Genomic DNA, 17,502 nt, shown 5'->3' with positions numbered 1-17,502 from the left:
ACTTTTTTTTTTTTCAAAAAAAGTACACACTGTTCTATAAACATCTCTCTCTCTCTCTCTTTTTTTTTTGTTATTTGTTCTCTTGCAGAAGGAGATGAAACTGGTGTGATGGATAGCCTAATGGAAGCTCTACAGTCCGGAGCTGCGTTCCGTGATCGGCGGAAACGGACGCCGCGCAACGGTAAGGCACAGGAGAAAACCGTCTCTGCATTTCTATATTTCTGTCAGTTGTACATTTTCGGTGAAAAAAATGCCTGCCTTACCCTTTGTCAGTGTGATATTTTGAATGTTAACACAACTGACAGCTGTCTGTCATGTTAAAAAATAGCTTTATGCAAATGATGTCCTTTTATTTACTCGTACCCCCTTTGACTTTTTCCAGAGATTTATGACAGGCATCAACTTATGCGCACACAAACAGAAAACAGGTGGCACGGAAAACAGGCGCCCATGTGCTCGAGTGCGAGTCATTACAAATGTATTATCTCTTTGCCATTTATAAAGCTCTTAGCAGTGGCTCCGAGGGTGATTCACTATAATCCTGTCTCAACATATTCCATTCTGCCTTGATGAATGAACCGTGCCCGAGAGAGTGCCACCTCGCAGGGGTGCCAGGGTCAATTGATATTCAAGTCAGAGTTCTGCAGGAGAGCCACAGGTGCTGCCATCGCCACACGGCTGCAATCATTCCTTAAGAAGTATACACTATTTACTGAAATCATTTCTATTCCAAAGCAGAGCGTCTCCTAATTCTTGAATACACTATCAATTTCAAATGATTTATTGACATTATTTCATCCACAAACAATTTTTCTTAATACATGCATTGCTCAGTGTGGTGATCAAATTCAAACTGACCTACTGTGATTACATGAATTATTATGCTTGTTATTGTGATCACGTATTGTTGACCACTGAATGCTATTTGTGAATAGTTTCTGATTTCATTCAGCAGTGAAAACAATTTTTTGCGTGGTAAGATGACTTGGTCATATTGGTTAAGCTCTTTTCAAACACTCACTTCACTAATCATATTTTATTGTTTTGCTCACTTTGTAACATAAATCATACAATGTATGCTAGTGTGTAGGACATTGTATGCATAAAGTTCTGTCTCGGTGATTGGTCATTTGGATCAGCCATGAGTCGACATTACTGCCCAAACTGGTGTGTGTGTATGTGGATGTGTCATTGCAAATTTCTGAAACACATTAATTTCAGAACGAAAATCACTACTAAAAAAAAAAAAAATCAAAGTGTTGTAGTTGCCAGTTTTGGGTTAACTAGTTCTGAATTACTTATGAATTATCTGAAAGAACTTTAACATTTTGACAACTAGAATTAAAACCGACAATAGACACACACACACACACACACACACTTCCTTCTGTTTCAGCACATGATGCCGTCCATCAACAAACATATCCTGCTCCATTCTTCACTTGCTCTCCTTCCATCTCATATTTGTGTGTGTTGGGATTAATGTGAGTCTGTTTCCAAAGCTTTGCACAGGTGTGTTAGTAAACCTGAAAGCCAGACTCTGTGGTTGTGCCAATATTTGACATGCGTCACCTCTGATGCCTTCTTCTCTTTTCCTTTTCTCTCCATTCTCCATTTCTTTTTCTTTCCTTCTATGTTTTTATTTTTTTTATTGCCAACATTGTCGCAGGTGATCAAAGCCCCTCCAGTCCAGCCTCTCGGTGGCCGGGTGCTAACTATGGTAACAGAACCCTAGGTGTGTGTACTTTGCTGCCTTTTTAATCCCCCCACCTAGCACCACCTCGCTTCTAACCGCACTTCTCCTGGCTCACATGTTCTTGCCAGAAAATGTAATGTGAGCTGGTCTACAGCAGGCAGAGTCCTGTGCTGAGTTAATGCAACTGCTTTGGAGAACAATGATAATCAATATGATGAGTAAACGTTACAAAATATATATATAAAGACCAAAGTTTTTTAAGAAATACATGTAGGCAATGAAAAATAATCAATTCATACCCAGTTTTGCATTTTATCATAGCACCACTGTGCAATTGTTGGTGTCGTATTGACAAAGGTTTTATAATAAAAAAATAAGATATGTGATTTCTGGCTCGCACTGCTTTGCCCTAACAGGTACATATTACACGTACTGCTGTGAGGTATTGTCATCTTTTTATTGACATTACACCATACAGAAGGAAAACTATTTTGGGAGACTGCCAATATAAAAGTGTCACATAGGATAGCGTTGCCCTAGTTTCTATGGAAACACATCATAAAACAAGATAAAAAGCACACATAAAACAGCTTTGTATCTATAGGAGATTAGAGCGGGGAAGGTTAGCTCTGACAGAAGCCCACAGAAGAAAAGGCATCAACACATAATAATGCAGATGCTGCCGCCTGTTTCATTGTAAAAAACAATTTGATCTGATCAAATGAATGGGGAAAATGGGCACAAGGGAACTTAAAGGACAGTAATGTTTGCGAGCTACAGTTTGTTACATGGCTTATAGATATTACAGTTGCAGAAAAGTATGTTCAACCTTTGAAATATCTGTTTGTTTTTTTTTTTTGTTGTTGTTTTTTTCCCCATCGAGTGGTTACAAAATGTGAATCTAACTACATCTAGTAATGTGCTGGTACAGACAAACTCGTTTTTTGTATTTCAACATATCCATTTAAGCTAGAACAATTGCTGGTGGGACAAAGGGAACTCGTAGATGAACAACTGCAGGTTAATTTGAAATCTATTATGATAAACTATTATGGATCAGATAAAAGTTTCTCCTAAGCTTGAAAACAAAAATATAATAATGAAATAATTTGTGTGATCATATGACTTGAAGGACATTCACTCAGCACAAGTTCTGTCTCATAGAGCAGCTACAGTTTTGTCTTCCCTCTTGTTAGCCTGAGCAGCCACAGCATGATGCCTCGTCCTGTCTCTTCATGATGTTTAGATTATGTGCAGGAGAATATCTGTGGCCCTCAGTGCTTTGGCCTCTCACCATGCGCTTGTGTGTGCTCACCTTTTTTTTCCCCCTTATACAGTTGTTTAACGTCAAAGGTATGCGTGTCAGCACAATAGACACACACTCTCTCTGAAGGATCCTTGCCTGTTTATGCAACTTGCTGGCTGACCTACTGTGATGTGTGTTTTCCTATTGTTGTTGTTAATGCTGCATGTCTGAGCACCTGTCACTGTGATGGTGGATATATGATTTCATACAGTGTATCCTTGACCTCTTAAACCAATTACTTATTCAATCGACCATGGCAAGCTGGACCCATCTTGTAAAGTTTGTATTAGAAGAAATGGGATTGTGTTTGTTCAAGCTCTGGTTAAGCTTGACTGTATGCGCGACAGCAGCTCTACTACTAAAGTCTCTGGAGCTGTGCAACTTTTTCCACAACGCGTACAAAAACACAGAGACTAAGGTAAGAGCCCTCATGAATACAAAGCAGCAATGCAATGCTTGATATTTTGAAGAATATGGCGAATGACAAAAGCTCTGATTTTTTTTTCCTCTGAGGCATGCTTCAGTGTAGCCTATGTTGGTCGTAGCAAACAAATGCAAATGTTCTTTAGAGGGAAGAATAATTGACTGATAGTTATAAATAGGTTTTAAATTCTGGTCGTGCTCTAGTAAAGTTCTTTTATGTAGAGCTTCTTAAGAACTTGGACCAAGTTGTCAACTACGACTCTATTAGGGTCTCGTTTGCTCCAAAGAGTTCTAAGATTGAGAGAGGTTTCGTTGAAAATCAGTGAATTTTACTAGTATAACAGTGTCATTTCATGGTAAATACAGTGGTAGATCTATGGGTAAAGCTATTTTTAAGCAGTGTGTGACATACCTGTGACCCCAAGACCTCAAGGTTTTATGGTTTTTATTTTTTCCATGCCTGTTACTGTGCATCAGTTTTTTCTCAGCACACTTGTTTTTTCCTTGTGCCTAACATTGCTAAGCTACCAGAGTGTATTATGCACTGACAGCTCTGTATTTATTGATATTGAGCCCGGGAACTCACTTGATAAACAGTTGCATGGTTTCTCTACTCTGAGTTGATGAGAGGGGAAAATCCTTTTGACATGCTAGCTGCCTGGATCTTTTTTTACTTTATTTTATTTTTTCCTCTAAATGGAATGGGGAAGTACCCTATAACATGGGGGGTATTTGTTACATCTCTTGAAAGAGGAAAAACAGAAATCTTTTCCAAAAAAAAATAAAAAAAACCTCGTGGAAATATTCTTTTTTGAATGCATACTCTGAGGAAAAGCCTTAAAATTTCCCTATCAGTGGACAATCTGATGACAAAAGGCGTATCAGTGACTAAAAGAAGTGTTTTGTTATTATTCTTGTGTGTACAATGTGAAATGACGATGTTTTTTTTATCAGTCTCTAAAGAATGTTTGTGTTATCTGTGAGTAAGTGTAGCAGACATTATGTATATGCTATTCCATTGTGTCTCCATGTTTCATTCTTTCTGACTTGAGGGACTGACAGCAATTCAATCTTTGAATTTACTGGTAGATAGCGTTCTCTGCGCATCCATATCAGACGGCACGCCAAATCTATTCAATCCTGCTTGTCATGTCTGTTGTAATCTCATGCTTTAAAGCTTGATTAACCTCCTGTCATCGTTAAACGAGCAGCGCGTACCAGAGAGACTCCGTCTGAGTCGCACAAGAGTCTCTCCTTGCGTCAGAAAGGGTTCATTTAAGCTCAGCATGTTGTTCTTCGTCGTCCTTAAGCATAACTCCGCTTCAGCAGACTACCTCCAGTGTTCGGCTGAGCACAATTCTAGGCGCTGCCAGTCACAATTACACCCAATTCCAGAACCATTTCCCATTTCCTTGTCTCCACTTTGTGTAAGATGGAAAATGTAACCCAGGAGGCCATACTCTTGTGTTACACAATTACACCGGCCATTCCTAATTCAACTCAGGGATGGATTGATGAGAAATGGAGAAGTCATGTTTCTGTTGCGGGCTCAGTTTCATACCAAGAAGGTGTTTTGTTACGCTGTTTGGTCCAGTTGCTTCAACAAAGTGCGCTGCTCCGGTACCTTACATATGGAACAACACAGCGTTAAATGCAGCGCAATTGCCTTTGTTGGTTCTGTGCCGTTGCAGCTGTCACCTTCATGGCTGGTACCCATGATAGATTAACAAGAAATGTATGCCCAGTGGAAATGCCCGTGGTCTGGTGGGTCTCTAGATGGTGTGTGTTCAGGCTGCTGTTCTGACATAAGGTTGCAGGAAATCAACTTTATTCCATTGGTGTAATATTTTAAATGACAAAATGCTTCCACATGCAGTTGCACAATCTGTTCCATTGTCTGCACACACATCGGGACATGCAGCAGTATGCAAACGTGAAGTATTTCTTACGGGCAACATAGCTAGCTTTTGAAGGGAATGGTAATTGATAAGCGAAGACTAATTAAATTATTGTTGAACTGTGTGTTGAAGTTTGCACTCAAAACAAATTTTGGTATTTTTGCAAAAGTTCACACTAATACCCACACCATGCATCCCAAACTATGTGTTAACATGCAGTCCTAAATTCCAGTTATTGCTTCTCTTCAGTTGTTTTCATTTTTTTAGATGGAAATGAAGTTTTCCCCCCAAAAAAATATGTTGCTCTACTTCTTTTCCATCTCTCATTCTTTTTTCTGTGAGACAGTTACCTGGGAATCAAGCAGGAGATTGGTGGGTAGAGAGCAGGAGCCTCTCATACATCCTGGCTCATCGATTTTCGGTCAGGGATGAAAGCCACAGACTCAGTAGGTCTTTCATACTGGGGGGCATCCCAAAAGACACATCAATCAGATTTCAAAGAGAACCAAGCCAATCTTATTTATTTACTGCCGTTTCAATGTCATTACAATCCCAAACCAGAGCCTCTCTACTTTTCCGTTTTCTGCCCCAGTCTCCTGCTTCACCTTCACAGGTCAGTCCATCAAAAGTTCCCCACTCTCTTCTATATAGTAAGTGCCTTAAAGACTTTTTGACATTGAACAGGGTTGGATCATCACATGCCCATTAAACAACAGAGATGCAATGATGTAGTGCTTGTCAGTGTTAAACAATTTCAGTCTAACGGTCTAATCCCTTGAAGCCCAGCGGTTAATTCAGCTGGTCAGGCCAGAGAGTGAGCCCCCTTGTATGTTTAATGAAGATTAAATTACCTATTTTCCCTCATGAAATTTTTAAGTAAGAAAAGGGATGCATCTGCACAGGGGCAAATGAAAAGTCAAAGGGATCCTGGTAAAGATAAGGAAAAAAAATAAAAAAAATAAAATCTGCTTGTTCTCTTATTCACCTAAGCATAATTTGTGACACAAATAGTATTTTATTACTTGTTTTCATTGTTTGTTTTCTGTACACAACATGGTGTAGACAACCGCGATATGTTCGGCCTGGCAGCTATTTTCTCGTCTTTGACACTGATCAGGGGGAAAATCAGCCATTTGTTTCTTAAATCACATCACAGGAAGTGATACTGATCGTAATTCCCTTAGCAATTAATTTGCTCACACATATGTCGTACCCATCGTTTTATCTCACTTTGTTGTCTTTCAACCTGAGTTGTTCTCCTGTAAGGTTATACACACACACACGCACACGCACACATACACACATACACACAGGCGCGCACACACACTCGAGCTTGTGTCACATATCAGATAGGCACTGGTGCTGTAGGGAGCCTCTGAGTTGAGGGCTAAAGCTTTTTGCCTCCACAAGCTCCTGGCCTCGACTTCAGGGTGTTGATAGATGTTATTCATTGGGGCAGCCCTGGAGGCGATCCTACAGGAAGTGGAGCTAACATGATTTGGGGCAGAGAGACCCAGAGGGTGTCGGTGCCTCGTGCTAAAGCTCGGATGGCTTAGTAGATGTGAGATATCAATAGAGTAGATGAGAGAAGGGCTCTGTAGAGACGTGCTGCTTGAAATCTATCACCTGTTTCTTATAGATAAGGATATTTATCAACAGCCAACGGGAAAGGCAGATGGGAAGGAGCTGAGGCATGGTAGGCCACTCCATTTAAGATTTGATGTCCTTCCATATAGACAAAGCCATTGTCCCTCCTATTGACCCTTGGGGCATTTATCTGAACCTGATCATTTTTCATTCTCAGCAGAAAACCCATCACGGAAATATAGATGAAGATTTTATGTACCATTTGAGTACCCTTGGCGCATAACTGATTCGTAGCTTGACTCTGCCAAGAGAGGACGTAAAGTAAGTGAAGTGTGACGTGGACCCATTTTGGATGGATAAATCAAATCTTAATAAAGTGTCTTCATGAGTGGACACCAGGGGTCTCTCGCCTTTGCCCATGCTCTTAAGTATCCCCTAAACCGTTTGCTGGTTGAATTACACTGAAGCTATCTACCTGCATGCAGGATATTACCAGGGGGCTATCTCGCTGCTTCTTTGATGCCATAAAGCTTTTTTTTTTACAACTCCCTGTCGAAGGAGACTCATCATGCACAGTCAAGCTGGCTGTGCTTACTTTTCCTCACTCCTTCTTTGACCTTTTTCCGTCTTTTCTGCAAACTGGAAGCTGGACGTAGGGCCCTCAAGACCAAGTGCATCTCGAGTGTAGTCGCATTCTTTAGGTACAAGACTACTGATGCAAGAAATGCTCAGCCCTCCCACCTAGTGGGCTATTAGCGAACGACTGCAGAGGGAAAATGTCTACTAATTTATCATATTCAATAACATCCTGGAGTGTTTGCGGTGGGCTGTGTGATTTTCTTGCTCACTCTCCAAACAATATTGGCTTTCAAGTATGTGGGCAGTTATGAAAGGTCACAGTAAGTGTAAATTGTCAATAGTAGATCAATTTTGGAGGGCAAATGTGCTTTGGAGGCCACATAATGGAAGGTTTTATCTTATTTTTACCCAAGGCACATTCGCACAATAAGATTGATGTCGTTCATTGTTTGATGTATTCCTAATAGACCTATAAACTCGCAGCGCTTTAAGCCAAAGGAATGCCTGCGAAAGCCAAATATAGGGGCGGCAATCGGCCCATCCCACCAGCTGAAAAATTGCTCTCATATAATTTCAATGGAATCTCGCCCAAGCGATCATGCTTAGTGTTGAAGGATGGGCAACTTGTGTCGTTTGAATTAAACCTTATTTCTTGCTCATTAGGCATACAGCAGGCCCAACTGATGATCAGCCGTGGAGCAAATAATGCGCGGTGGAATAGGATGCCATCCGGCATGGTTATGTGTTCCCCAGACAATAAGACACGGTGCCAGAATAAAATGCCTCCTCCTGTCCGTCCCATCTCATCCTGTTTTTTTTTTTTTTTTTTTTTTTCAAGTCCTTAATATAATGTGGCTATTATTCAAGGATAAGATATGCTGTCCATGCTGATGTTTGCATTTGAAGTGTCAGCCACCATCTACAATCTGTCAGCCAGAATGAGGTGGAAGTAATATTTTACTTTCCCATTAGGCTGGCTTAATGTGATGATATGTAATATTGAGGTATTGGAGAGAAAGTACATACAGGCGACGAGGGACAATGGTAATTCCTTTAAATAGAGGCAAAGAGAAAACGTGTCAAAGAATGCTTAATGTTGCGTTCAGTAAGACACATCAGTAAAGGTGGTGCCGTGAATGAGGGACTAAAAGATGAGTGTGTGTGACGATCTCAGCTCGAAGTACCAGGATCTCGCCATGCTCCCTTCCTGCCGTTTTCACATCCAGTGGTGTTACAAAGCAAAGTTGACAAGTTTTTTTCGGTTAACATAATCAGGTCCCACCTTCCATTTTGGTTTATTTGTAGCAATTTGATCTTTTTTTTTTTTTTTTTTTTTTTTTTTTATTCTTTTTCCAAGCTTAACCAACGTCTGTACATCAAAGCCAAACAATAGCCAATTTGTTTACAGTGCTTTTAAAACTGCAGTTAAATTAAAATCCAAAATTACAGTAGTGATTTTTCTCTGCCGTCTGTCCCATCTTATGAAATTGTGCAAGATTATTATTATTATTATTGTTATGTTGGTGGATTTGTTCAGCAAAAGTTTTATTTGTTATTTTTCAAATAAAAAGACAAAACCAACAAACCACTTAACTTTGAGAAACTTGAGAGGAAGAAGAGCGAGAGCCAAAAAAAAACAGATTTCTTGAGATGTTTCTAAAGATAAATTCATTTCTGCTATAACTGAAAGTAATTTATAAGAATATGTGCACACTTAAAAGAAGATCTTCTTGTCTGAATCACTTTTGGTTCGCTCATTTGCCGCTAAATCAAGGTTAAAGGTTAATTATTTCTGAGGCTCTTCAATGCGGCAGTGTGCAAAGACTTGAGGTGACACCAGTGAAGAGAGTGTAGCGTTGTTCAAGGCTCCCACATCCTGAAAGTGATGCAGCCATGTACTTGTTTTGTTTATACATCACGTGCACGCGTCTAGTTCGCTGTCTGAACAACAGGAAGCTAAAACTTACCAGTGGGCTAACGTTGGCTCAGATACTGATAAAAGAAAGTGACTCATAAGCCCAAAAGAAATCTCTGGAAACATCAAGTAACAAATACTGCTCTCTCCATAAGACATGCTCAAGGATAGATGCAGTCTGCAGATCAGTTAATTGCCTTTTAAAAGAGGAAAAAAGAAAAAAAGGTTATTTCCGAGACACAAAAAAGGAAGCTAGAGGAGTTAGTAGAAAAGGTGCAGATGTGAAGGACAGAAAGCCGAGGAGAAAGACATCTGTGAAGTGGAGTGAGTAGGCGTGTGGCACACTGATGGGAAGATTTATCAACAGTGATAGCAGCAAACAGTTACAGGCTGCAAGGGAGACAGAGAGGTTAAAAAGAAGGCACAAAGCTAAAAAAAAAAAAAAAAAAAAAGGAGAAACAAATGCTGTGATGTCCCCATAGTCTCTCACACAAATATACACAAACACACACACACATACACACACTGTTAGCGTGCAATCAGCAGAAATGCTCCCCACTCTCAGGCACTCCCCCTCCAGTCAAGCATGATTGTGCCTGACATGGTTCCGTCACTAATGCTGACTGATGCCCATTTGCTTCACTCTTCACATTTATTTATTTAACTGTTTATTTGTGTCAACTTTATTTATTGATGGAGCACAAGGATGCAATGTCAAATCCCCAGTTGTTCATATAGGGCAGTTGGGGGAAAAAAAACCAAAGGCTATAGAGCTTTTTACACATGAATGAACAAAAGACGAAGGCAAGACAGAGTTCACCTTTTTTTTTTATTTAGATCCAAGCAGTTGAAATAGCTATTCCTCTCTGGTAATGGAAAAGTGATATGGCCCATTTAGTTACTTAGCACTAATCCCAATGGTTTAGCTGTTTCACTACTTTCTCTTCCCCTCTATCATTCTTTTTTCGGACTTCCATTTGGTTAGTGTCTGATGGACGGCTTCGAATGGGTTCAAATTACTCCCTTGCCTGCGTGAGTTTTTCAGAGCTTTGGCAGCGCTGTCAGACATATTAAGTGCGTGTGGCACGTTGCTGTAGTCGTCAACCACCAAATTCCCACGAGGCCTTTAAATGCATGCTCTTTTTCAAATCCCAGCGTTCCCATAACCTCACGTCTGTTCGAGTCCATTTTTAAAAGTTATTTGGACACAATCCTCCATTATTGTTTAACTTTTTTTGATAGCTTTTGATAAGATGCTGCTTTTGCTCGTGGTTATGGTGATGCAATTAGCGTGTAATGAGTGTAAGTGTAATTGTTGTTTATTCTCACAATGACATATTTGCTGTTGCAAGCTACTAAGGGAACAGCGATGCTTAATTACCCACAAGTGTACAATTTGAGATCATTAGCTTTGAAAGCCAATATCTCTGGCCAGAGGTCTGCCAGCGGACTTTGGGTTTACTCTTGTAGTAACACAAAGTCTGCCAAGGTATAAACTGCTTACTCATTGCCATCCTAAATTTCCTTTTCATGATGACATTATATTAATTGTGACACTCTGAAGAAGAAAAAAAAAAACTTTCCTGCTATTTAAAATTTTGATTAGGAGCAAATTTCAGTTCTGCTGTCACAAAATATGAATTAGGATTTTTTTTTTGCAGCTGATCTAAAAGTGGCAATGCGTCGCAGAGATCGAGGAGAATTAATCAGTGCAAGTGAACAGTTGTCTGACTTGACACTGAAAAACATTTGGGTTGAATCCGGGTGGCTCGAAACAGACAGAGAAATTGTATTTGGCCGCGCGTCTTTTTAAGTAATTGCAATTGTAACCTCCTGTCAAAGCGTGCAGAAATCTGCACATCTTTTCACCACCTGCCCAAAGTAGAGCGACGTGCTACCAAACTCCCACTTTAGCAGGAGCCGACTGGCATCTGTGGATTTAAGGAGCCAGGAATCCTAACCAAACGCATCCACGAGTTTATCTGAATTCTTCCAAAAGCAGCTCCGCTGTGCTGAGAGGGAGGGGAGAATAAACAAGAAGGGAACACAACAGCTTAGTATTCATGAATTCCATAAATTACAGTGTTACTCCCCTAAGAGATGAGTAATATGTCAAGTTTAAAAATAGACAGTTTGCCACAGTACAGACCCTCGGCCTCCAGTGTATGAGGATTAAGCAGATAGTTTTTTAAAGGGTAGAGATTTGTGACTTGGTCTGTGTATGCTGATGAGACCGCTGTGTGTGCGCATGACTAATTAGGTCCATATGTCAGACTCTACATGTGAAAGTGGGTGACTTGGAGATGTTGGCCGACAGGAAGAAGTAATTGAACTGTATAGGGGTCATGTATTAGTCGAAAGCCAATCGAGGTTGCTGACTTTGTAACATCTCCACCCCGAAGGCATCGCCAGCGAAGTAAAGGATGAGGCTGCACACTGCATCACCACAACTTTTTTTTTTTCCTTCCCACTGAAGATGAGTTTCTTCCAGTGGCTCAGGTCAGTGTTGCCCCAGGGCAGATTATGGCAGATGGGAGCTGTGATGTTTCTTTAGATTCTGACAACTGGAGGAAGGAGTGTGAGTCTGGGTGTGTGCCCATACTTTTGATCTTTTGGTGTGTGCATGTTGTTGTTGTTTTTTGCTGGATTGTTTTGTAGATTGTGTTTGTGTGAATGTTTACTGAGGCTTAGCATTCCTTGGCAGGCCAGCGCTTGACCTGATTTCTGTGTCACAGCGTGACTCACACAGGTTTGCTTTTTAAGCAGAACTGAGGTCAGTGTGAAAGATAAAGCCACAAACATGTCACTTCGATTGTATTCCACACATACACTGGCTGTAACAAAGCTAAACATGCACACACACTCACACATTATAGTACACATCTGTATAAATGTTCCGCATTGGCTAAATATAACTTTCCATCATTGTAAATATTCAGCCCCCGTGCATTATGATTAGTGAGAGAGCATGTAAAATCATTTATGGTCTGCATTATTAAACTCTGCTACATGGTTGGGCTCTTTCTTCACTCCTGATACCGCCATTATTATGTTTATGCAATGGCAATGGTCTGTCTAAGAAATTGATTTTTCTTTTGCCAATTGTAAAAGTTTTATGACGGTCAATATGGCTGAAGAAGCAACCCTTTCATTATTTTACTGGTTGTGCTGCTCGCCGAATAGATGGTTCCTGCTTATAAACCTTGAATAATTGAACAGGAGAATCAGTCAATGAAAGAGAGGGAAGCGCGGGGTCCTGATGGCTTGGTGGCCGAGATGACAGCTTGTGAAAGAGAATGACAGCAGACTGATTAGCCAATGTGTCATATTGCCCCATCACTGTCTCTACACCACGGTCTCTCATCTCTTTTTTTTTTTTGCCCTCTTAGTCTTACTGGTCCCCTTTCTTAGTCTATTACTTTCCTCACATGCTCCTTCTCCTCTTTTTCTTGGCTCTTGTTTCACTCGCACCCATTACTCCACTTTCTTTCTTATAAACTCCACTTTGCCCCCTTCCATGCCATCCCACTTTTCAACCTTAATGCCCTGTTTTCTTTAAATGCTTTATTTTTTCCTCACATCCTGTCTCTATTCATCCTGTTGACCCTGTGTCACTCCAGGCAGAATTATTACTCTTGGATGGAACATCGTCTCAGTGGCGCCGTACTCTCCACCCGCATTATCCATTTATGGAGTATCCCCTTTTGTGGTGAGCCATCTTCCTATAGCCCAGTAATGGTAGGAGGCTTGGCGACCCTGTGCATTTGCGCTGTAATATAAGACATTCTCATTAGTCCAAAGATTGTGCTCTCTCATGTCCATTACATTAATTGCTACACATCACTGCCTGCTGTGCCTTTCAGTATTTTGTTACATTGCTGGCATTCTCCGTACTGCATCATCTAAGTGTGTTGCACTATCTCTTTGCCCAGGAAGGTGAGAAAGGTAATTGAAAATTGTTACATCGAGGATTGGGTAAAATGTTTTTTTTTTTTTTTTAGTTAAAAAAAAAAAAAGAAAAAGAAGAGCGAGAGATAATCGGAGGAGTCTGTTTGTGTTTTGTTACTCAAGTGGTTGAAAAAATGTTTTTAGATCAAATAAATTGAAGCCAAATGCCCTCCACCCGCACACCAACTCTCTGTTGTCAGTCATCTCTCTTCATAATAGGGAAGCAGGCCGCTACCATAATTGCTTTGATGGTCCAGCCTGAACAAATCACTTCTGGGCATAAAGAGAGGCCTTGGAGATGGCAGCCAGAGAGAAAAGGTGCGAATGAATTAAAGCACTTTGCGTTCCTCTGGGGCATGTGGCCCAGATTTTTCTTCAAAGAAAAAAAAAATATAAGGAAAAGAGGAAGGAGTGTGGGGGTGGGGTGTGCCTCTTTCCTCCCAGAATAAGTGGCAGTAAAAGCAATAATACACATCCAGCCTCCATTATGCCAAACTGGAGAGCTTTATCAGGGAAGACACAATGGCGCTGACATAGTTAACTGGCAGGTGGAGAAAGGAGGATTTCACTGGAAATAATCTGATTTTGAACGGGGCTCCCATCTATGAGAGAACCTCTGGTCAGACCTTTTGTGCGGGGACAAAAGTTTGGCCCGTTGGAAGCAAAGCTTTGAATGTTTCAGTGGAGCTGGGTGAATAGGCCAAGCGGATGTCCCAGGGCCCTCGGTGCTGAGGACTGCAACAGGCAGACATCGGAGAAGGTGTTGTGCATTGCCTTTCTGCTTCCTTTGAACCGAACGGTGTCAGAACCAAGTCCTTTTTGTCTGTCTCTCCTCCTTCATGCTACTAAACCCTGAACCAAACAGAAAGGTTTTACTTCTTTGCTCTTAGTCAATTGTACCATTGGAATTGCATTCATGCTGCTGCTGGCAGTCGCAGGCATGTGCAGATATCCATTGAATGAACCGCCGTATTATGTCACAACTGCTCAACTGTAGTAATTCCTCTGTATAAAGAAACTGCAGTCTCATATATCTAGACTTGGGGTTTGATCTGTAGAACAGCAGAGGTGACAGAGAGTTACAGATATGGCTGAAAAGACAGATATTGAGTGAGCTTAGTCTAACATCACTGTTCATATCTCAAAAGGCTGCGTAACAGTCTTTTGAAATTGCATTTCACTGCCAGACAGAAGTCTGGTAGATGTAAGGTAAAACTCCGAGCTTCTTGTGACGAGCCGACGTGCAGACGGTTCAGTTATTTTCATTATTCTATTTTGAAGCCAAGCTGAAGCTGGGTGGATGGCGCACGTCTCTGGGATTCTGCTGCTTTCAGTGAAAGTTCATTTGAGAGTACACAGGGTGCTGCGCCGGGTGAGCTGCCTTGACTGCGGTACAAAAGCTGTGGGGACATTTGACTAATCTTCCTACAACCCTGCGAAACCTCCAGGGGTCACAAGTGCCTTAAACAGGGCTCCACGGGTGTCTGGACCATCATTCTTTTCCAATGGCCTGTCCTTTTTTTCCCATGCAGGCGGCGGCACGCCCCTTGTTAGTTCCACCATCATCCTTTTGCTTCTCTTTAAGTCACCCCACCAGCTTGGTCTGCATCCCCCAATTTCTTGCTATCGAACCAAATCTTTGACCCCCTTTGGGAGGAGAACTGCTTTTGTTTGTGGTTGACAGCCCATTACAATCTTTCACAGCTGCAGGTGCAGCGCTCTTGCAAAGGATCACTGGTCCACGAGAATGCTGACAGTTGATTGCATTAGATAAACGCCCTTTAAACTCCAGATGTACGGAGAAGAGAAAAATTAAACATGTCAAATATTTGCATGTTAAATCCATTTAAAGACCAGGATTTAAAAAAAAGCGATATATCTTCCCCGAAAAGGAACATTCTGATAGAAGCCCACATCAATGCCTTGTTTTCTTCTTGCGGATTTCTTTTGTCTGCCTTGACAATCACTTTACACATCATCCTATAAGGATGATCACTGAGCGCAACTGCCTTTCATATAATTTCCTTACTTTATTGTCGACAAGAGATGAGTTTTCCTTGTCAACTTGAGTTAAACACCTTCATTTTATCCACTTACTTGAAGCATGTTCTTCAACAGAATTGAGGTTGAGCACATCCACACGCAACAAGGACCAACTATTATCAGTACCGACTAGCTAATTAAGGAGTCTCTCTGACTTGATACTGCCAAGAAGTACGCACTCCGTCCGCAGCCACGTATCCAACCATGTGTTTCAGAGAAATGTCTAAGGCATTATTTCTGCACTCCCTCCATCTATAATTAACTGCCTCCCATTCATTATTCAGATGTGTTCTTCACACATCTTCTGGTGATATGACATTATTGCGGTGGCTAAACAGACATTGTGGTTCCCCTTGTGCATGCATAACAGCAAAGCATTGTGTCTGCGTGACACACTTTTGACTGGCAAGGCTCCACCCCAGCCACAAGTGCCACGTGAAAAGCAAAGCCGCTCTCTCTCCCTTTGTTTGTCTCATAAAACTAGTCCGTTTTGGGGGGAAATAAAAAAAAAAAATCATGTTTAGTTTGATTATTGTTATGTTTTGTTTTATTGTTTGGCATATAGTAAGCATTCGCAACAGCACCAGTCATTTGAGCACCATATGAGAAAAACTGAACAGTTCTTTTCACCTTTTTTTTTTTTTTTATCTTAACAATGCCCTACCTGTGCACCTACTCTTTCAGCTTCAACCATAATGGCTTTATGCTAAAAAGAAAAATGATCTGAATGAAGGCGGCACATGCTTTTCAAATTGCACAGTGCATGTTTGTCTCTTCAAGGACAGAAGAAGGAGAGCTGCAGAATGAAGAGAGGGAAAGAGTGAGATACAGAAGAGAAGGAAATGGATGTATGAAGGCGTCAGGTGATGCAGAAAGGTCATGAGAGAGAGGAGCAGCGACTTAGACGGAGAGGGACAGAGAAGCAGGAGGCATGCCGCTGCCAAAGCAGCACTCAATATTGTGTCCAGTCCTGAAGGATGTGACATATTTCTCCAGTCTTTGTTGGCTGTTTTAATCAGCTTACATATGTCCTGGATGAAAATTGAATTTGTCTGGAAGATACTATTGGCTCTTCCACTGCCTCTCGATGGTGTGTGTGTGTGTGTGTGTGCGTGTGTGCGTCCATTTTTTTGTGTCCCTGCGAGTGTGCGAGCATTGTCCGCACCAGAGCCAACCAATTCATAACAGCAATGGATTGTGTTTCTCCCATACATCATTGTCAATGCAGCTCACCTCTGCAGTGCCAGCTTATTTAATGGCCAAGACCTAAACTCAGAGTGCACAAAGGACCCCCACACCCTTTTTCTATCCATTTGCCCTCTGGCATTTCAAAGTGTGTTTGTTGCTTGTGTGAAACTGCTGAATTTTCTTTGTACTTGTGCATGTGCGTGTGTGTGTATTAGTGTATTTTTGTTTTTTTTGTTTTTTTTGGGGGTGTATAAAACTCAGTTTTATTATGAAAAAAAAAGATTTCCGTTGCTGTTGAATCAAATGCAGTCCAGTATATTCAGCATGTGACATAAATTTCCCCACACGCCGCCTCCTGTGCTTTGAGTGTTGCACTCAACTTCATCTAAGGTTTAAGACGACTACTGTATATGAAGGCACACTCCATTAATCTGTCCGTCTACTGGGGCTCTGAACAGTCTGTCTAGCACAGCTCGACTTTCCTCTGAGGAGTTCATCCCTCAAAAGATCACCACTTTATGGATAGGATCTTTTTTTTATTATTTCGAGCCAGAGCAATCTTTTTCTGCAGTTATGATTGATCACAAATATCACACAGTATGCTCCTGACTTGCAGCTGAGATTTTAAATAAGGAAGTCTCGTACCTTTGAACTGCGGAGTGTGCAGGAGTGAGTCAAGCATTCTGTGAAAAGCCGGGCCAAGATTATACGCGCTTTTCTATGATGCACGCTTGTCCTGTCTTTTGTTCATGGAAGTAGGGCATGTCAGGGGAAAGGGGCAGCGTGAGATACAGTGCAGATTCACACATCCCTTTGAAAAATAAATAAATAAATAACATTTTGGAGTGAATAAATCGAAAAAACAGCTTCTGTCTGCAAATGTTTTTTAAACCACATCTAGATGTGAGAAACATGCCAG

At 41.1% G+C, this 17,502-nt stretch overlaps 1 protein-coding gene and 1 long non-coding RNA gene across 6 annotated transcripts in view; one reads left to right on the top strand and one right to left on the bottom strand.

Annotated features, from left to right (window-relative positions):
* The window catches only part of diaph2 (diaphanous-related formin 2), a 372,939-nt gene that overhangs the window by 328,739 nt on the left and 26,698 nt on the right, over nt 1–17,502 (top strand). For 3 of the 5 annotated variants that reach the window (XM_030103500.1, XM_030103494.1, XM_030103482.1), the window contains 2 exons: nt 89–181; nt 1,670–1,735. In XM_030103500.1, the coding sequence (XP_029959360.1) occupies nt 89–181; nt 1,670–1,735 (159 nt within the window). The remainder of the gene's footprint in view (nt 1–88; nt 182–1,669; nt 1,736–17,502) is intronic. The other 2 variants (XM_030103488.1, XM_030103505.1) reach the window with 2 other exon arrangements.
* On the bottom strand, nt 5,765–17,387 carry LOC115397283 (uncharacterized). The gene is made up of 3 exons (XR_003932448.1): nt 16,915–17,387; nt 13,322–13,324; nt 5,765–5,775 (listed from the first exon to the last, which is right to left on the bottom strand). It is a non-coding gene; the product is annotated as an uncharacterized LOC115397283 (long non-coding RNA).

The sequence above is a fragment of the Salarias fasciatus genome, chromosome 2 (genome assembly GCF_902148845.1).
Source record: "Salarias fasciatus chromosome 2, fSalaFa1.1, whole genome shotgun sequence".
Taxonomy (NCBI): Eukaryota; Metazoa; Chordata; class Actinopteri; order Blenniiformes; family Blenniidae; genus Salarias; species Salarias fasciatus.
This window is presented reverse-complemented; position numbering and strand designations above follow the sequence as displayed.